This window comes from Haliotis rubra, unplaced genomic scaffold (assembly GCF_003918875.1).
Source record: "Haliotis rubra isolate DU_JTF1 unplaced genomic scaffold, ASM391887v1 Scf72, whole genome shotgun sequence".
In the NCBI taxonomy this organism is placed as follows: Eukaryota; Metazoa; Mollusca; class Gastropoda; order Lepetellida; family Haliotidae; genus Haliotis; species Haliotis rubra.
This window is the reverse complement of record NW_025767435.1, coordinates 1,701,020-1,722,737: the sequence shown is the minus strand read 5'-3', so window position 1 is coordinate 1,722,737 and position 21,718 is coordinate 1,701,020. Positions and strand designations below refer to the sequence as shown.

At 43.1% G+C, this 21,718-nt stretch overlaps 1 protein-coding gene across 3 annotated transcripts in view; it reads left to right on the top strand.

The window, feature by feature from the left end:
• The first annotated feature begins 856 nt into the window (after positions 1-856).
• The window catches only part of LOC124259402 (valacyclovir hydrolase-like), a 122,108-nt gene continuing 101,246 nt past the window's right edge, over positions 857-21,718 (top strand). Inside the window, exons 1-3 of one of the 3 annotated variants that reach the window (XM_046693533.1) lie at positions 857-1,055; positions 2,659-2,771; positions 3,793-3,959. In XM_046693533.1, the coding sequence (XP_046549489.1) occupies positions 919-1,055; positions 2,659-2,771; positions 3,793-3,959 (417 nt within the window). In that variant the 5' untranslated portion in view covers positions 857-918. Of the gene's footprint in view, positions 1,056-1,151; positions 1,286-2,658; positions 2,772-3,792; positions 3,960-21,718 lie in introns of those variants that run through there. The other 2 variants (XM_046693534.1, XM_046693535.1) reach the window with 2 other exon arrangements.

The following is a 21,718-nucleotide window of genomic DNA, read 5'->3' as shown; positions in this document are numbered from 1 at the left end:
AAGGATGGAGACGGCACAGCACAGGTTAATGAATCAATCGTTGTTGGCACCTGTGCACGTGCTTCTCGAACGCCTGGCTGTCCCTTTTTCTGCACTCCTCCCTCGTAACAAATAGTGAACTGTGTCCGCTTTTGAACCAAACGGACTGTAAGTGTATTGTGTGCAAAGTGCACGTGCCATGCGCGATACCTGACATTAAATTTCATGCAAAATACTTTTATTCGTGTTTATTTAGGGTTATTTTTATAACATTTCAAATAACTTTTGTTTAATGAAATTTTGTTATGCACAGTTACTTTTTCCGTTAGTGTAGATGTAAAACGTTGAAAATATTGATGTAGATTCATACAAATAGACAAGCAACAAATATGAAGTAAAACAGTTTTATCTAAAACAATATTGGTTCAGAAAATATCCAATACTGAACAATTTATAAAAGACATGTAGATATATACCACAGGGTATATAAGTATTATGCAGTTTACAAACGATACTTAAAAATCCACAGATATTAATATATATAATCTGTCATTCTTAATTTGAAATTAAACACGCTTGGTTTTCCTGGTACATTGTTATGACACGCTCAGTACGAGAGAAAGATATATTATGTGAAAGCCATGCTTCCTCTGAGCTGTTAGTTACACTGGGGAGTGTACCTATTCGCATTAAAACATATAATTATGCAATTAATTGCATACTAATGTAATGTAAATTACGGAAGAGGGTGATTCATGTTTTGTTATTTTTTAATTTCCGATCCAGTGTTCGAAATCACCGCTCGCGCACTATACAAACATCCGTAGCTATTCAATATGATGGTAACACTTTTAAAAAGCTGGCTCGACGGCCCAGTTGAACATTCTAACAACTCTTTTACGAATCCTCAAGTCAAGAGAGTTAACTCCCTTACAAAATATGGTCCGCGTGATTTGTATTCGGAAGATGGGTATTTTCACTTGCTGTTTATCACTTTCAGCTCACCAATGGGTACGACGTCTGTTACCACAAAGCTCAAAGACTGCATTCAAGGAACAGTTCCACCACAATGTTCGGTACATGCATGTTTAATTATATTCTATGCTACAAAGTGGCATTCACCATCATCAACACAACATGGTTCCCGTCGTCAAAGGTGCTGTGTACAATCTTCTGAAGGATAGGTTGGGTTTCTTCGCCGACAAGAACATGCAGTGTTAGAAATGGAAAGTGTGGTCGGTGAAGTTGTCAGAGTTGAATGCCAGATCACGTATTGTGTTTATATTTCAGTCTGCTGGAACTTGAGGTCAGTACATTTTCTAATCAAGCTGAAAACTGTAACGAGAGAGTGAATCTGTTACATGTTGCCATATTGTGTAGTCCGTAGTGAGGCCTATAGTTGATCATACACTGCTTAGAACAAGAAACAGACCCGTGGTTAGCATTCTAATCATTCCTGGCTTAATAACAGATATATGCCATGAAGCCCGTCACTCCGACATTTGCAGTAGGGTTGGTGGGGTAGCCTAGAGGTTAAAGAGTTCGCTCGTCACGCCGAAGACCCGGGTTCGATTCTCCACATGGGTACAATGTGTGACGCCAATTCCGGGTGTCCCCCCGCTGTGATATTGCTGGAATATTGCTCAAACTAAACACACGTCACTCAGTCCAGGGAGGTAGCTAATGTACACTGCAGCGTCTGGCTTCTGTTATTTATCCCAAATGAGTCGTTGTCAACATGGACGCTATGTGCAGGTATGTACAGGTATGTACAGGTATGTACAGGTATGTACACCACTTACGAGGTATCACACATGTTACGAGTGATACTGTTCACTGTGAAATATTCTTCGCTGTGCATGTTCGTTTCTTATATAACGCAATCAAAAGTATCTCACACAATAGTGTGATAGTTCGATCAAGTAGATTCGTCCTATAGTATGTTTCTGTATTCTGTGTTTGGCAGAGGAACGTATCTGGCGTACGTAGCTGTAGTGCCCGGGCCAACAACAGCCCTCATTGTTATTTGTATATAAATGATATGCTCATTTCACATACCATCTCCATGCCTGTGGCAGCTGCTGCATGAAGTGATTCAGGTGTATTGTCATGATAATTCATGCTTCTTTAGTCAGGTAATCATCTGAGTGAAGGATTTTGTCAGATGTATTAATTCACAAGGCTAGACCAAAAAACTAGGTGAAAATTGTTATTGACAGCTTGCACTGGTTTGACACCAAACCAATCATTTCTGTTTATCGAGTGTGTTTTTGTGATGCTTCGCTAAAAGATCAAAGGTGCCGACACACAAATTATAAATTGAGTAGCATTTGTTTTTGCATTACGTCACACTGTATTGACGTCATTACGCCATTCTAGTCTGCCCCCTCGTAATCAAACGTACCCTTGGTAACCGACGTCACGATGAATGTCAGTTGTCATTGCCCAGTACAGTCTCCTACAGCACAACCAACTATGTAGCATCCTGTTTCTTGGTGGTTTGCAGTAGCTTCAGTCGGTTACCGTCACTGGTGGAGACACTACAATAATGTTAATATAGCGGCCTCGTGCTTTAACTATAACAGTTCAGGGCAAACTGTGCTTTATTACACTATACGTGGGGATAGAGCGAACAGTATTTCTTAAATTAATGAAACTGTGTTTAAACTTTGTTTGCAGGTTCTATTCAGTCCGTAGAGTCTCGCTACAAGTCAAGGCAAATGGAGTGGACTTTCACTGTGAACAATTTGGATATGGGGATCATACTGTCCTCTTACTGCCAGGAGCCATTGGTAGGTTAGAGGTCAGTTACTGTGATGTTGTACTACAGCCGGGTGTTCCAGCTGTAAATGGTGCTGGAGTTATCGGTGTTGTTGTACACCCAGGAGTGAATTGATCCTTGGTTTGATTTCCAGAAATGTCCCGTGTTAGTTTGGTGTCGTGGTAAGCATCTAAGACAAGGGTGATGTAACTGAAATACTGATCAAAGCGGAATAAAGAGCTGTTTGCCTAGCTCGCCCACTCACTCACTCACGCATTCACTCACTCTGCTCACTTATACCCAATGCAAGCGCAACCCAATACGAATCAATCTGTCACAGTTTGTAACACTAATGTGTAGGTCACTGCGTGGTATAAGTCATTGCGTGGTATAAGTCACTGCGTGGTATAAAACACTCACGTCAAGTCAAGTCAAAGGTGTATATTGTGTGGTGGTAAGCATCTAAGACAAGGATGATGTAACTGAAATACTGATCAAAGCGGAATAAAGAGCTGTATAGAGAATCTCGCTCTTTTGCCCACTCACTCACTCCGAGGCACGCATTCACTCAACTCACTCACTTGTACCCAATGCAAGCGCAACCCAATACGAATCAATCTGTCACAGTTTGTAACACTAAGGTGTAGGTCACTGCGTGGTATAAGTCACTGTGTGGTATAAGTCACTGCATGGTATAAGTCACTGCGTGGTATAAGTCACTGCGTGGTATAAGTCACTGCATGGTATAAGTCACTGCATGGTATAAGTCACTGCATGGTATAAGTCACTGTGTGGTATAAGTCACTGCATGGTATAAGTCACTGCGCGGTATAAGTCACTGCGTGGTATAAGTCATTGCGTGGTATAAGTCACTGCGTGGTATAAGTCATTGCTTGTCCTACCAACCACTGGTTTGCCTGTCCACAACAAGATTATAGAGTAGATTCTGTGTACCATAGCTCAATAACCCAGTCACTCTGTCATTCACTCACTCACAGTGAGTCACTCATTCACTCACTCACCCACTCACGTATTCACCAATCTGATTACAGGCGGTTCCATGACGGACTTTAACTGCCAGCTGGAGAAGATGAATCCTGAAAAGTTCACGATCTTTGGCTTTGATCCTCGTGGTTATGGACGAAGTATTCCCCCTGAGCGTGACTGGCCAATCAATTTCCGCCATCGTGATGCAGAAGATGCAGTTGCTGTCATGAATGTACAGTCGGAATTTCAGATCGGTTTATTTATTTGGTCAATAACTTATTATCATTTACAATGACCTGATTCCTGTCATTATATTGAAGAATGTCTGAAAGTTGATAAAATCATGAAAATACAATACAATACATGAAGCTCTTTTCTGGTGTTCCCGGCTGTTTTCTACAGGAATATTTATGAATTACATACTCACTACCTCAAGCAGAATCACTGGTTACAGAACCATCTGTAGCAACCAGGTACAGTTTGACTGTCTGTAACTAGAGGACCATCATTGGGCGACCGATGTCCAACTCTGTGCAGTGATTGATACCCCAGTTCCACTGGTGGGTCCAGGCATCCCCTTTCCTCCCAAACATTGTGTATAACCTGGGTCGCTCTATCAACCCTCCTGGTCATCTCTACTTTGTCCGTGACGTACTTGATACTTTGAATTCACAACGCAAGGCAACGTTGTCGCATTGACTGCGTAATATCCGTGAATGCAGTATTAGGCAATTGCGCCATTGTTGTATGAACATGGCTTCCAGCACTTGAACATTCTTGGGTTGACGTCTCAAGTCTAGAAGACTTCTTCCAGAGGCATCCAATACGTGTTCGATGGGACTGAGGTCAGGTGATTACGATGGCCAGTTCATGACATCAATACTCGCATTTTGCAGGAAATGCAGCCAACTGTGCCCAGCATATACCTTCATTACGGTTTACTTGTGCCAGAACCCGTGAAGATCTTCAGTAATCCATGCTTGTCATAAGAGGCGACTGACGGGATCGGGAGGTCAGGCTCGCTGACTTGGTTGGCACATGTCATCGTATCCCAGCTGCGTAGATCGATGGTCATGCTGTTGATCACTGGATTGTCTCGTCCAAACTCGAATATTTACAGACCGCTGCCATATAGCTGAAATATAGCTGAGTGCGGCGTAAAGCTAACCTCACTTTCTCACTTGTGCCAGGATCGGACCAGCATAAGGACGCTGGGCACGAAGATGGGCAGCACGGTCAGGTTGGTATGGTCGGGGCAGTTACGCGACCTGGCCTGGTATTCGCCATATTAACTGCATTGTACTACCCATTTTCAATATAATTCATTTCTCCAAATGTGAACTTTCTTTTTTTGTTCATGATATAATCATTTTATAGTGAAAGGAATCCACAGACAACCCACTTTCTGTCATATCACTATAGTTATATCAGGAAAGTTATATTCTTAACTTCCAGACTCTCGGGCGAAAGAAGTTTTCCGTACTTGGCTTCAGCGATGGTGGAACAACCGGTTTGATCCTCGCGGCACAATACCCAGAACATGTGCGGAAGCTGGTTGTATGGGGAGCCAACGCCTACCTTACCGAAGAGATCATGGAGAAACACCGAGGTTCACATTCTTTTCCACTCTAACATTATACAATTAGTGGTGCAAACTGTCAACATACTTTGTAAAAGTGGTTCCTTGTATTGGCTGATTGGTTAAATACAGAAAAAGTGGTAAAACATCGGGGAAGAAGTTTGTGTTGTAACATTTTGATGTTTATTATATGCTCTCTCAAAATAGAAACGCATAGGTGTATTTTCACGAATTAAATCTGCTAACTTTGAAGTGAGATATCACGTGTAGTTCTGGATCTGTTCCATTCATATATCACAGTATAAAAAATGAATTGTCTGTTAACATGCTTGTATAAAGTTCAATAATTCAAGGCGTCCGTTCCCAGTCGAGTGTTGTCGTCAATATCTCTTGTGGCCATCATGAGCCCCCAAAACCGCTTTCTCATTGAATTAAATTCTGGCCCATTCCTTTTGCAATGCCTGCGCCGGTTGATCTAACGTCAGGGGCGCCGGTTGATCTAACGTCTGGGGCGACGGTTGATCTAACGTCTGGGGCGACGGTTGATCTAACCTCTGGGGCGCCGGTTGATCTAACCTCTGGGGCGCCGGTTGATCTAACGTCTGGGGCGCCGGTTGATCTAACGTCAGGGGCGTGTCACGCTTAGAAACAGCGTTAGAAAGACATATAGGTATATAGACCCTACCCTAGCACTATATAAAAGGAAAGGGATGTAACGACGGATCCACCCCCTCCTCAATCTAAGTTAGATTTCACTTCCCCGACAGTTTTCTCCAAAACCATCGGCAATCATACTCACTTGTCGGCCATAGATGGCCTTGACATTCAAGTGACCTGAGCAGTAAATTTGTAATAATAAGTTTAGAGGTTAAATATTTATAAATATAATTTCCTACAAATGAATCAATATTGAATGCATTTTTACAACCTCTAAAACTATTCTTAACAATTTACTGTTCCGTACATCATCCACAATATATGATTATTGCAAAGTTCATATTTCGCGCCCATTAGCAAACAGTCAAAATCTCACAGTATATTATATTTTCCACCAATCGGATGGCCCAATTTCGTTTCTGAGGATTTGCTCAGATCACTTGAATGTCAAGGCCATCTATGGCCGACAAGTGAGTATGATTGCCGATGGTTTTGGAGAAAACTGTCGGGGAAGTGATTTGTAGATGTTGCAATAAGTTTTTAGACCCATGGAATGCCGCTGCCGATCGAATCTAGCCCTACATAGGTGCTGTCAACGTGGCTGGAATTAATAAACGAATTTAAAAGGTGAGTTTTCGTGAGTTTTAGGGAAATCATCTCGCTTTTGATCCGTAGGCCTCTACGGGCCTTAAAAAATAGTTTACTCGGTGAAATCGAACTTAGAATGAGGAGGGGGTGGATCCGTCGTTACATCCCTTTCCTTTTATATAGTACTAGGGTAGGGTCTATATACCTATATGTCTTTCTAACGCTGTTTCTAAGCGTCACACGCCCCAGTGTACCGAATAGCCCTGAAGGGCCACAAAGTTAGATTTCTGCGTGTAGGATATGGGTTCAGATGATTAAATAACTCAAAATTGGGATAAATGCACATAACATAAATGAGACACAAGGTCCTTAAACCTCTGTACCCAACAGGATCTGAAATATGACGTTTTCAGAAAATATGCAATATTGTGGTATTTTCACGCTTCACTCCGGGGGTGACAAACGGCTGGTGGAACTGCTTGATGTACATGGTAAACAACAAAGGTCCTAAAGCAGAACCTTGCGGGACACCGTAATCCACGGAGACGGTTGATGAGTACGAGTTCTTGATCACAACCGTTTGTTGCCGCCCTGATACATATGAAAGAAACCATGACAAAACCTTGACACTGATTTCATGATTTCAATCTTCAACCTTTGCATCAGCTTAGCATGGTCAAGCATATCGAAAGCTGACGAGAGGTCCAGGAGAACTAACACAGCAACTTGTCCAACATCCACAGCCTGTTGGAGGTCATTTAGTACTCTGGGTAGAGCAGTCTCAGTGCTATGGGCTTTCCTATATGCGGACTGGAACTTGGCCATAAGTTTATGGTTTTTCTAAGTGATGCAAAAGTTGCTTGTTCACTGCCTTTTCCAGTATCTTTGACAAAAAAGACAGTTCGGAAACAAGTCGGTAGTGTTTTATTATGTTTTTGTACAAGTTGGATTTTTTAACAAGTGGTTTGACAGATGCTTTCTTAAAAGACTGTGGTACTTATCGACAGAATGGAGTTGATAATCCTGGTTATGGATGGTAGGAAGAATGACATCCACTACAAGGAGCAGCAGATCAGTAGGAATTGGGTCCAGTTCACAGGTGGTGGACTTAGAGTCCTTGATCAGATGTAGAACCTGTTCATCTGTCAAGGGTTGAAATTCACTGAACTTGGGATATACTGGGACTTGCTCTTTGGTTGATTGAGTGTCAGTAGTCGGTGTAAAGCTTCTCATGATAGAAGCTACCTTGTCTGTGACTAAACTGTTGAACTCATCAGCCAATGCGGCATCCCTTTCAGCATCAGGAAGTGTGTAGTCTTTTTCTCGTTCCAGAAGTTTGAACATGTGAGACCACAGAGACTGGGGGTTGTAAGATTAGACAAGATATATAGTTTCATCGTGAAACCTTTTCTTAGAAGAACGAATAATCTTCCTGACATTGCTGCGTTCCTGCTTGTAGAGTTCTTTATGATATGACCACTATATGAGTTGACTGGAGGACATGTTGTGTCAAGCCATTGGCCCTCAGTGCACATATGCACTTCTTGAGATCAGGCTTCACTGATTGATCAAAGTGGGCATTAAAGTCACCTAAGAGGACAAATGAACCCTTATGGCTGTTTAGTGTCTCAATGAGATGTGAAAAGTCAGCATGGAACTGTGAAATACTTACTTTATTAGCTCTTGAAGGTGGTGGCCTGTATATGCAGACCATCTAGTGTCTCTCTTGGTTATGACCATCTAAATCACTTCAAAAGAATTTCAGACACAGAGCAGAATTCGATATTCAGTAATCTGAGGTCTACCATGAACACTCACCAGCATTATAATGGCGAAATTATAACAACCATACACTAATTTTGAAACATGTTTGAAATTCCATTTATCAGTATCACCTATGCGTTTCATTATGGAGAGTATAGAACATGCATATGAGGTAATTGTATCATGAATGAAAATGTCAACTTTTGATGAACGCATATCACATGTGGATTTAGCCCATATGCATGCCATCCCTCTACGTGGTACCCCACCCCAAGACCCAACCTTCAACCCTACATATCAGACCCTACCAAGCCATCCCTATACGCCCCGCAGCCGTGACCTACATGGCACCTAAATCTTCCACATACTTCCAGCTCACACACCCATCTACATCCACACACCCCACCCTGCACACCCATCCGACAATTCCACCCTACACACCCATCCGACAGGCCCACCCACCCACCCACCTATCATTGCATGATGTGAGAGTAGTTGCAGGCTTTGCTAATTGTATGTGCTGCCTGTAGGTCTGGAGGATATTGGTCACTGGAGTGCCAAGAATAGGGATCGGTACCTCCAGGTGTATGAGGATAGGTACTTCCAGGTTCATTGGAGCAACTGGGTCAAAGCAAACAGAAGCTGCTTCACATACAGCAAAGGTATGTTCACTGATAGTCAGAGTGAGTGAGTGGGTTTGGTTAAATCCCGGTTTTAACAGCTCATATGTCAGGGTACTGCAGTCAGATGTGGGAGGAATAGGAAATCTTAGCTGTTTACAACTTCGTTAAAACTGGGAGTGAAACGGTACACCACGGTATTTTGCATTCGGTTCGGCATACCACAATGCAATAAAAAAAAATCGATATTTTCGGTTTTTGCACCGTTATCTTATTAACCTTTTTAAATGTCAGTTTTGTTCATTCAAAATAACAAAGATTATGGTTATTTCTGTCCATGCTAGTAAGAAAATGTAAGGTTTGGCTCTTGTCATTTTTCTGCATTATGATCATATACCGAACCGAAACGGACTGAACCGAAGGCCTTGTACCGCAATACGTACTGGGGTAGCCAAGTAGGTAAATCTTAGTTCATCATGCTGAATATTGCTTGAAAAGGAGTAAAAGCTCAATTTAACTCACTCACTCTGCCAGGTGACATCTGCAAGGCGGAACTGAAGAACATCACGTGTCCGACATTCATTCTCCATGGCATGAAGGACCCTTTGACGACCGTAGAACATCCTATTTATCTCAACAAACATATACAGAACTCAAGGTTTGTCAACTCTATATCATTTGATCACAGGATATATATGTAACCAGGTTTCTAAGTGCTGAAGATATTATTAACTGCTGGAATTTATAACTGTACAAACATGCATACATTTTTACTGATCCATGTGTTCAACAGAGGTTGATGTTTGTAGGGTAGATGACTTTGAATAGTACTTGATGGATGACTAAGCTTTGTTTCTATTGGATTAATGCTTGGCAAAGTCTTGTACTGAACCCAGGTTATTCTGTTCTAAAATGAGCGAAACCGGTTCTTTAGTGGACTTGCATGACCTTGTGATGGCTGGATGATAATATTGCCCTCAGCAGTGTTCCAGCCGCAACACTGGTATTCAAATAACTAAGTCTGTGATTGATATTGTGATTAACGATCAAGACACGATGACATGCAGTAATGGAACATCTTCTGGGTGATTTGTACTCGATGGAGACTGGGTGTTGACCCTCACCAACCACTTGATGATCAACATAATGTGGACCGTTGCTCATGTTTACAATCACAGGATTGTCTGATCCTGGCTTGATTATTTTAGGGTTGTATTGCTGGAATCTTGTTGACTGAAAGCTAGCAACAGTGACTGTAATGACATGAGATGTGACAGACTCTTTTCCTGTTCAGGTTGCACAATATTCCGGAGGGAAATCACCACATTCATATGGACAAAGCTGACGAATTCAACAAGATAGTGGAAGACTTTCTCCTGGAGTGAGGATGTACCGACTTGACAACCTTTCATTACATAATTACTTTCTGTCTTTGCTTACTGGCCAATAAAATATCTAAAACTGTTGTATTTAAAATATCGAAAACTTTTATATTTTCTTCATTTTGTCGCTTTTTTATCAGGTCTTTGAACGGCATTTAGAAGTGATACTCAAGAGACGGCGGATTTCAAGTCTAGTTTGTTGACGGAGGAGCGGCAAGACCATCAAGAGCTATCTGCGAGCCAATGGCAGAGGCCCCAGCAGCGCTAGCCCCAACCCGAGAGGATGTATTTACCAGATCTCCTGCATCTGTGGCTACCAATACATCGGAGAAACCCTCAGACCCCTGAAGACCTCAAAGAACGCATGTCCTCTATCAACACACTAGACTTGAAATCCGCCATTTCTGAACACATCCTCAAAAACCAAGATCATCACATCATGTGGGAAGCCACCAAAGTCCTGTCCACCACCATCAATAACTGGCGACAAAGAAAACTGCAAGGAGCTATTGACACCAGGAGACACCAGCTGGCCATGAACCGCGGCCAGGGAGACAACCTGCCCAGCACCTGGCACTTATTGCTTTGATCATTGTTTGATTGCTATCTGTACTCACCGCTTTATCAATGCCGGTGCTAATTGTTTTGTTTTGGCTTCTGTTTCTTTCCTCTAGCTTCAATTTGACAATCTCTGTTGCGGCCTTTCTGTGCTATTACCTACTACCTCACATTTGCCCATGGGGCGGCGGGGTAGTCTAGTGGTTAAAGCGTTGGCTCGTCACGCCGAAGACTCGGGTTCGATTCCTCACATGGGCACACTATGTCAATCCCATTTCTGGTGGCCCCCGCCGTGATATTGCTGGAATATTGCTGAAAGCAGTGTAAAACCATGCTCACCCTTCCTCTATTCCCTATAAGATAATTCAGGCTTCCAGCTGTCCATTGTTCATCACCTATCAACACTATTGACTGTTCAGTGTTGGCATCCATTCGGCGCTAATTAACTGTTAGTGCTGGCTTCCATTTGTTCCATTGTTTAGCCTGCATCTTTTTTTTATGTCTGGATAAAAAAATCTGTATTTCACAACTCAAGCGTTTCAACTTGAGCTAAAGCATCCAAAGAACAACCCATAATAATACAGGAGTTACTGCATGTCAGCCAACATGCAAACCAACTGATTATGATAGAACTGGATGTATCCGAACTTGAGCTGAAACATTACAACCTTAACTCATCATAACTGGGAGTGGCTCTTCTTAACTAAAACATCAGGCATAATAAAAATAATAATAGTGGATATTTGTAAAGTGCCAGTGTCCACCCACTCATGCATGCTCATGGCGCATTAAAACTATTTACAGAAGAAGGTAAAATGTCAATTATAGGCTTTGGTAAAAAGGAATGTCTTTAGGGCTTTCTTAAAAGAGTCCAGGGTCGGGCGAGTTTGATTTGGAGCGGTAGAGAGTTCCATAAGAGAGGCGCGACATGCTGAAAAATCCTCTTTCCAAAAGAGGTGAGCCAAGCTTGAGGTACTTTGAGGAGCTGTTTATCCTGGCAACGTAGAGTTCTGGAAGGCACATACTGGGTTAGGAGAGATGAGAGATATGTATGGGCAAGGTTGTTGAGACACTTAAAGACTGTACACAGAACTTTGAAGTCAACTCGGTAGTGAACAGGAAGCCAGTGCAACGACTTTATCACAGGGGTTATATGATCATATTTAGAACTGAAAGATATAATTCTAGCGGTTGTATTCTAGATTTTTTTCATGTGTTCTTTGGATATTCCAGTGAGAAGGCTATTGCAGTAGTCTAGGCAGGAAGACATCTGACCAGGATATGTGCTCTCTCTTTAGTGATGTATTTTCGGATGTTACCAATGGAACGAATGTGAAAGTAGCATGTCTTACACAGATGATCCACTTGAGCAGACATGGAAAGGTCCGACTGTAGCTGTACTCGAAGATCTTTAATTTGTCGTGATGGGGAGATACAGGCACAAGCAATCATCACTCGCTCAACATCTACCTTTTCAATGTGCTGTTGTCTTCCGACCAATAATACCTCTGTTTTGTCGTCATTTAACTTTAGTTTTCTTTCGGTCGTCATTTAACTTTAGTTTTCTTTCGGTCATCCAGAAGTACAGTTTTCAATTTGTTGTAGGGTGTCAGAAATTGATTCAATGTTAAATCTATTCATCAGTTGAACATCATCTGCATATGAAAAATGAAGAGTCACAAACTTGTGAGTTATGGTTTTGAGACAGTTTACGTATAAGAGAAACAACACAGGTCCCAACACTGAACCTTGTGGGACTCCACACGAGAGCACTGTCTTATCCGAAAACTGTCCCAAGCCATATACAGATCTAGACTGCCGCCTGACATGGAGATAAGATGCAAACCAAGAGAGCACTGTGCCACTGATACCAACTTGATGCTGTAAAATATCCAGAAGCTTGGAATGATCAACCGTATCAAACGCTGCACTGAGATCTAAAAGTGCCAGCGTTGCCATGTCACCAGAATCCACTAGACACCTGAGATCATTAATAACACTCAGGAGCAAGGTCTCTGTTAAATGCTGCGGACAATAAGCAGACTGATAGTCATCAAGGATATCATGGAGGTTGATATGCTTCATCAGTTGTCTGGTAACGGCTTTCTCCACAAGTTTTGAAAGAAAAGTCAAGTTTGAAACGGGCCTATAGTTCTTGAGTATGTTGGTATTCAGTTTGGAATTCTTTAACAGTGGAGTAACAAAAGCATCTTTCAAACATGTAGGGAAAACACCGGATGAAAGACTTATATTAATAATGTCGGTTATAACTGGAAGTAAATGATCGAGATGATCAACCACAAGACTGCTTGGCCCTGAATCATTCAGACAAGTGGTTTTGTTGGATGATTTGATGAGAGTCAGGACATCCTGTGGAACATCTGCGAATTCCCTCAGAGAAATGCCATCAAACAAGGTTTCCTCGGACTTCATGTGTGGCTGTTGATACTCTCTGAGAAGTTTCTTGATATCCAGAATTGTATTCTCAAAGAATGAATTGAAATCATTGGCAAATTGTGTAATATTATCACATTGAGGAAGAACAACTTCTTTTGTTTTGCCCATAATAGATTTCATGAAATTGTGGAGATCTCTCGGCTTTCCTACACACTCTGTAATTTGCTGTTTACAGTACAAACGCTTCTGCTCTCGGACGACCTTGCAAAAAGCATTTCTTTGAGATTTATACATTTGACGATGTATCTCAAGTTGAGATTTTCGCCACCTACGTTCTGCTTTCCGTCTTTGACGTTTAGCTTCATGAACAAGTTCATTGTACCAGGGACATCATGTATGCTGTACAAAAGTACATTCCTTCTGAGGTGCATGACAGTCCAGCAATTGGCGAAGTGAGTTGTTATACAATGCAGTCTGTCCATCACAGTCTGGTACAGGATTTGTGACAAGCCCCGATGTTACCAAATCTTGACTGAATGTCACATTGTCAATTCCTTTAAGATTACGACATGTTTTCGTAATTATTTCATTCTTTGGCCTCTGCAGGTTAAGAGACAAGTGTATAACACAGTGATCAGAGACCAGGTTGTTGTCCACAGTTACATTGTTTATGAGAGAAGCATTGTCTTGAGGAGTGAGGATCATCTGAAAAGTCAGCATGTAAGAGCATATTTCTTGATGATGGTGGTGGGCGGTATAAACAGACAATTCTGAGAGATGTGTTGAAAGATGAAATGACAATGTCTGTGTATTCAAAAGACACAAAGTTTACCTTTGGTTTTTCCACATTCACAACAAGGGAGGTTCTACATATCAATGCTTCATCACCAGAATCTCGCAACCATGTCTCAGTTAAGAAAAGTACATCAATATTTCCACTGAGTAGCACGTCCCTAATCTCAAAAGTTTTGTTTCTTGATGACTGTGAATTCCAAACTGACGCCCTCAAATATTTTCTGGACGTTTTTGGATGAACTTTTGACAGATTGTGTTCACAAGTATTTTTCTATAATTTTCTTCCAGCACGTTTTCCTCTCTTTGTTTTCAGAACAACTGAAATCCCAAGTTCATTGAGGTTTTCAAACAGTCCAGGTGAAAGTCTTGGCTTAGAAAGGCTTGATGCTGATTGTTGAATAGCCACCAGCTCCTCTCTATTGTATCCAATGCGGCCTTGATTGGTGCCCATTGTTCCTACTTGGCTTGCCTGTGCTGCTCCACCGCCCTCACTTTGGGTATGAATAGCACTCAGATTTGAACAAGTTGTTGAAATCAGACAAAATTCAACAACAAATGTCAATTAAGTCATAATTCCTGACTATTTCGGGCCAAACAAAATATTAAACTGATCTTTGGAAGATAAGCTATAAGTGTATCACTTTTTCAGGCAAATGAGATGGCATGAACAAAATGCATACAAAGGGAGAGAGCAAAATGCAGCTGCCAAGCGTTTTCCACTCTCTTCACAGGAACACACTCATACTAGGTGATGGTGCCTTTCAACTGGAGCTACAAGGTTAGACAACAACTCACTATCATAGGAAGTTAAGCCTCTCAACCAGAACTGAAACATGAGAAGACTAAATCAATCATCATACTATATGTAGAAGTTGTGCCTCTCAACCAGAACTGAAACATGAGAAGACTAAATCAATCATCATACTATATGTAGAAGTTGTGCCTCTCAACCAGAACTGAAACATGAGAAGACTAAATCAATCATCATACTATATGTAGAAGTTGTGTCTCTCAACCAGAACTGAAACATGAGAAGACTAAATCAATCATCATACTATATGTAGAAGTTGTGCCTCTCAACAAGAACTGAAACATGAGAAGACTAAATCAATCATCATACTATATGTAGAAGTTGTGCCTCTCAACCAGAACTGAAACATGAGAAGACTAAGTCAATCATCATACTATATGTAGAAGTTGTGCCTCTCAACAAGAACTGAAACATGAGAAGACTAAATCAATCATCATACTATATGTAGAAGTTGTGCGTCTCAACCAGAACTGAAACATGAGAAGACTAAGTCAATCATCATACGAAGTTGTGCCTCTCAACCAGAACTGAAACATGAGAAGACTAAGTCAATCAACATACTATATGTAGAAGTTGTGCCTCTCAACCAGAACTGAAACATGAGAAGACTAAATCAATCATCATACTATATGTAGAAGTTGTGCCTCTCAACCAGAACTGAAACATGAGAAGACTAAATCAATCATCATACTATATGTAGAAGTTGTGCCTCTCAACCAGAACTGAAACATGAGAAGACTAAGTCAATCAACATACTATATGTAAAAGTTGTGCCTCTCAACCAGAACTGAAACATGAGAAGACTAAATCAATCATCATACTATATGTAGAAGTTGTGTCTCTCAACCAGAACTGAAACATTAGAAGACTAAATCAATCATCATAAGTAGTATACACATTGGGGCTACGGGACCAGGTCCCCCAAGGGCTCAATTTTTAAATTGAGCCCTTGAGGAGTCCCTTATCCCGTAGCCCCATTGTGTATACTACTACTGAGGTGCATGTCAAATTTGATGAAAATCGGTAGAATAGTTTCTGAAATATTGCCTTTTAAATGAGCATGGAGTCGGTCGGGAAAAGGCAAAATGTCCAACTTTTTGTCGTAATTAAGTCTTAATTAATCTAAGGAAGTCATCGAGAGTGTTCCCAATGCCGTTTTGCTATAGCGTAAACATCTGAAGAGATGCATGCAAAATTTCACGAAAATCGGTAGAGTAGAATAGGAAATAATCGCTTTTAAGTGAGCATGGGGTCGGTCTGTCGAAAGCCTAACAATCCAACGTATTGTCGTACTTGTTATATATTATCGAGGCAAGAGGTGTTTTTAGCTGAATGAAACGCAGCGTGATTTTGAGATTCCAGTCGATTTGGGATGCCACTAAACCCGAGCGTTTTAGCCAACGGCCTACTGAGTCTCAAGTCCTTTTTTCCGTTGTTGGCTAACATGACCGTGCCGTTCGAGTCGTTCATTTTGAGTTCGGCTCCCACGGGTTTGAAGATTTCTTCGTTGAGCAAGCACATGTTGTAGTAGCCGTCCATTATTTGGTTGTGGACGTTATTGACAAACACCCTGTTCTTTCTGCCGTTGATGCTGGTCCATCGCAGGTTGTAGGTGATATCGCAGAGCGTGACTTCGAGCTGACCGGACGTGTTATCGATCGCGTGCAACAGCTGAACGGACTCGCCACTCGTTACTCCCGGAAGCGTCACGCACATATTGAAAAAGTAGATATGTATACTAAAATATAACAATTCAAATATGTACGAACCGGGAGTGTTTTATTCTAAAACTGATAATATAAGTGCTACCGATCTCACTCAACCGAGTATTGTTGTCGATACAAAGGATGGTTTACATTTCATGGTTCGGTTCATCGACGTGTTTAAAAATTACGGGTTTTCGGTCATGAATGTGAAAACGTTGGGTCCTGACGTTGAAACGACACTCATCGTGATGCGCTGAGTTGGTCTGTGTTCTATTTTCACGTGTACTACCAGATCAGACGTATCCTGAAAGAAATTGGCGCCCCAATTCCTCAGGACAAGGCGTGGAATGCCGTAAACAATCCATACGATCGAAGTGCATACAAATGCATTTGCGGTGAATTCGAACTAGATCTGAAGGCGGTCAATTGGCGTTTGCCGGGACGGAAACCACGGTTTGGGCATTCCCATCGTTCACAACATGTCTCTCGTGGAGACCGCCTCCGTGGTGTAGTGGTTAGAGCGTCTGCCCGGAGAGCGGAAGGTCGCGTGTTCGATCCCCGACCGCGTCATACCAAAAGACTTTAAAATATGGTACTTGTTGGTCTCTGCCTGGCGCTCGGCATTCATTGGTACAACAAGGACTGGTCGGCTCGGAGTCAGTATAATGTGTCTGAGTGGGGTATTCATGCTTCACAGCGGCATGGTATCTCAGTGGGCTAGCACTATAAAACAAGCTTGAGTCTGGGCTAGTACAAGCAGCCGAACATACACATACACATGCCTGGCGCTCGGCATTCATTGGTACAACAAGGACTGGTCGGCTCGGAGTCAGTATAATGTGTCTGAGTGGGGTATTCATGCTTCACAGCGGCATGGTATCTCAGTGGGCTAGCACTATAAAACAAGCTTGAGTCTGGGCTAGTACAAGCAGCCGCACATACACATACACATGCATACACGTTGTCATATGAGCAAAATATTCTCAAGCACGACATTAAACCCACTTTCACCTCACCTCTCGTGGAAGCCAGCAAACAGCTGGTGAAAGATTAGGGTTACAAGTTGTATCATTGCGTAACGACGAACGAGTGGAACGACGGTTACATGGCTTTCGACGACAGCAAGGATTACCGCGTTTGGAGGTTGGAGCAGGGACCTGCGGACGGTTGGAAAATGTTCATGCTAGACATTTTGAAAGGGTTTACTCATGTCGGAGTTGTCAGATTGAACGATTCGATTCGAACGTACGTGTGGGCCATGCTGGGCACTCAGATGCAAACGCGTTTCGGCATCGTGGATCGTGAAAGGACGGCTTACGAAACGCAGAAACAGTTCGTGGCTAACGTCGAGGATGCCATTGCTAGATCGATCTACGGAGTGCCATCGAACACTAATAAAACACACTAGAATGCGCCGGGTCTAAAGTCGACTACATGTTTGGTGCGAGACTGTACATGGCTCCGAGCGACATGCGAATGAGGGTGAAGAGAGTGGTGGGCTACAACAATGAAATCGCAATCGCGACCACTGATCAAAAGTTGGGTTTGAACCCGGACGTCAATAATGCGAGTCGTGTCTTGTTGCAGTACGAAACGGGCATCATGGCACCGACAGCAGAAGAAGTAAAACCACCACAACAACAACAGCAACAGCTGCCCCCGCACGTGCAGGCAAACAATCAGCGGCATGTCGATCGCAAAACCGAGCTGGTGGTCGGCGGGATCTCGGCTGTACTGTGCCTCATTGCATTAAAAATTCCTTAGCTGCGATGTACACCACACCCGCCATGGTGACGACGAAAGCCCACAGGTTTTGACCAAGCCACATGACTGTTTTCGATAAGAAGCCAAACAACCAGGAAACGATGCTGCCAAGATGCTAGGCAGCGTTTCGGCAGCTTTGCCGGCCGGTTTAGCTTTGGGGCTTCACCGAGAGATTTCAAATGTTTTTTTATCCGGTCTCTGACGCCGTCGCCTGATGATGATGGGCTTCGTTGGTGTTGGTGGTGTACCACCACCGCCCTTCAGCGATACGACCAGGGTTGATATGATGAAGCCCAAAGCCGTGAGAACGCTGGCGATGGTGATCCCTTCTTCCCGGAACAGAATTCGGATCCTGTCGGCCAACGTGGTGTCCTCGTTCAAGACTCAGTCGATGGTTTCGTCCGAGGCTTCTTTGGCACGCTGGGGCATTTCTCTCGGATCAGCGACGGCATCACCGAGTTTGGTCCGTGCGTTTTGCAGATCTCAGACGACCTTCGGCAGAAGTTGTTTGGGTCGTCGCGCAGAGGTAATCTCGCAGGTATAGTTCTTCACGTATCAGTTGACTACCACCACAGCGACAGGCTAGCATCGACAGGGCGAACAGTTTTCTCTTGTGTTTGTTCATGAGATCGACCTCCAGATGAGCTTTCAATCGCAGCGTCCCTTTGTTGTCAATTTTGAACTTTGGAGAGTCGCGACCCAATGGTTCGACACAATTTTTATCGCTTTAAAGCATCATAATAATACTCGTCCACGGCCTGCTTTAAAAGCTCATTGCCCATGGTGTCGCCCATGAATGAGGTGTCCATGGCTGCTGCATCATTGTCGTTCATCTGGTGTACGTCGAAATCGTCAATGGGAATATTGTCAGCCATTTTTTTTATATTAAACTTATAATATACATAGTTTTAATAAAACAATGTCGCAATACGGACGAAAGCTAGATTCTTTCCGAAATCGAGAGAACCCCTTGGTGACAAAGCCGTCGCCAGTCGGTGAGGATCACCAACAATCCGAAAGCACGATCGATCAAAACCAAATGCTGCTGGTTCGATTCGCCAACCTGGGCGCGAACGACGTCATCGTCCCTGGCACGACTCGACTGGCTTTTCAGATCACGCGTTGGAGTCCATGACCGACAAACGCACGATCGTGAAGAACCTGGGTCGGGCCATCGTCAAGAAAACCGCCATCAAAATCAGTGGGAACGAGGTGCTGAGCATCGACGACAGCTTAATGTGTTTTACTGTTACCACGGACATCTGGAGAACGCCGAATCGAACGCGATGACATGGCATATCAAGGACCAGTACGAGCCGTTCGAAGAAACAGCGACTCACTCTGGAATCCCAAGATCAAGAAAGTGGAAGTGACCGTCGAAGGTGTGCCAAACCAGCTGATCAGCCAAGGCATGCGAGCTCACCAGCAGTGGGACGAGATAAAAACATACCGCCATCAAGCGACACTCATCTGAAGTCAACGACGTCGCCAAAGACCTGGGTTTCACCTACGTGACGCTCGGTAAGAACATAAGCATTACGCCGCTGTGGCTGGACATGGGATCCACGGACCACGCGACAGACTACACGCAGCAGCGGTGCCGTGATCGACAATGGCAGCGAGGGATCACCATCCAAATCACCAAGAAGCCGCGAAATCTGGCCGGCAAGTTAAATTTATATTTGTACGTGATGATCGACGCGCAACTCAATATAGACAATGGAAGATTCATTTAGCCATTTATTGATTTACCTCGAGATTCCCACTGCGCCATCGCGTGTGCAGTCAAATGGGGTGCCGCAAGACAGTATTCGTGCTGGACATGCTGAAAGGATACTATCGCGACGTGTTCAACCATATCGTCATTCTTTGCCCGACTTTACGGGTGAACAAGACGCATAACGGAGAGACTGTGGGTGATGAGCCGGACACGGACGCACAAAATCGATCCTGGAATTTGTCTGCAGGACTGGTTGCAGGTTGCAGGCTGTCGAACCTGGCCTTCTCGTGCCGACACACGAAACACATCGTTTGGATTCTGACGCATAAATTCAACTTGGTGCTGAAGATTTACGGGTACAGACGCGATGGGTCGCCCTGTTTCACTGCAAGGACAGGGATTCGTTCGAGAACTGCTTGCGAGAAAACAACGTGATCCCGACCATACAAGAACGAGAACGAGTGAAGAAACAGCTCACCGAAACAAAACATCCCACGCTCCTGTTGAAAACCGACCAACCTGTTGAGTATAAAGTCTGCTAGCTTTTTAAGCAAAATTCTAGCAAAATTCTAACAAAATTCTAGCATAACTCAAGCAAAACGATGTTCGAAACTATTGTTGTGTGCAACTTGACTTTCATCTCGATGTGTTTCGCGTACATCGCATTTTATATTATTAGACTTAAAAATCGTTTGTTACATTATAAGATGGAGCGCGACGAACTGCTCAAACAAATGATGGATGACGATAATAATAATAAAACGACAAGCGAGAGAGACTGGTGGCGCTCGCGGTCAGCGCAAAGCCAAACAATACTTGCAGGTGGGAGTGACCACACTCCCGATAAAATTCACAAAATGTCAGCCGAAGAAATCGACAAGCTGTATGCGATACGAAGCCAGACTCGGCGCCGAAATGACGAAAACCATAGGGTCTGTCATAAAGCAGGTCTACGCCGCGTAGCATCGTACTTCCTTCCCATTCGAACGCTGAACATCGACCTACCTGTGGTAAGATCTCGAGAAAGATCCGTTCATCGACCACGCTTTGAGCGCCAGCACCTGCAAGCTGTAACACAGATACGGCATGTTTTTGGCTCCGGTTACCGCGGCGATCATCACGGCAAAGCATTGTCAATTTAAAGAAGAAAAATAATAATGGTAATAATATACAACATGGATGCTAAACAGGAGCAGGAAACGCCGACGGAGGAAGCAACGACACCCGATACAACTAGTCACCACCAAGAATTGCCAAGTCGCCGCCGGTAGAAAAGGTGGTTTAGCCAAGCACCACAAAAATCATACCCATTACACTCCGCCGTGGCAACGGATTAAGCGTGGTCGTCGTTAACTATCCTACGTATTGACAGGGTTGTTAACATTTAACAGCGAGACATACTTCGCACACAAACAACCTACTAGAGATTTTGACTCGCAGCCAACGTTAGCGATGAAAATCCTATTAGAGATTTGACTTCACACCTGACTATAGCTTAACAACCTATTAGAGATTTGATTTCCCATCTAACTATAGCAAACAACCTATTAGAGATTTGACTTCGCATCTGAATATAATTATTTTCATTTAGAAAAAGTTTTTCACACATTGATATAGCAATGATGATTACCGTTCGGGAACTGAAAAGGA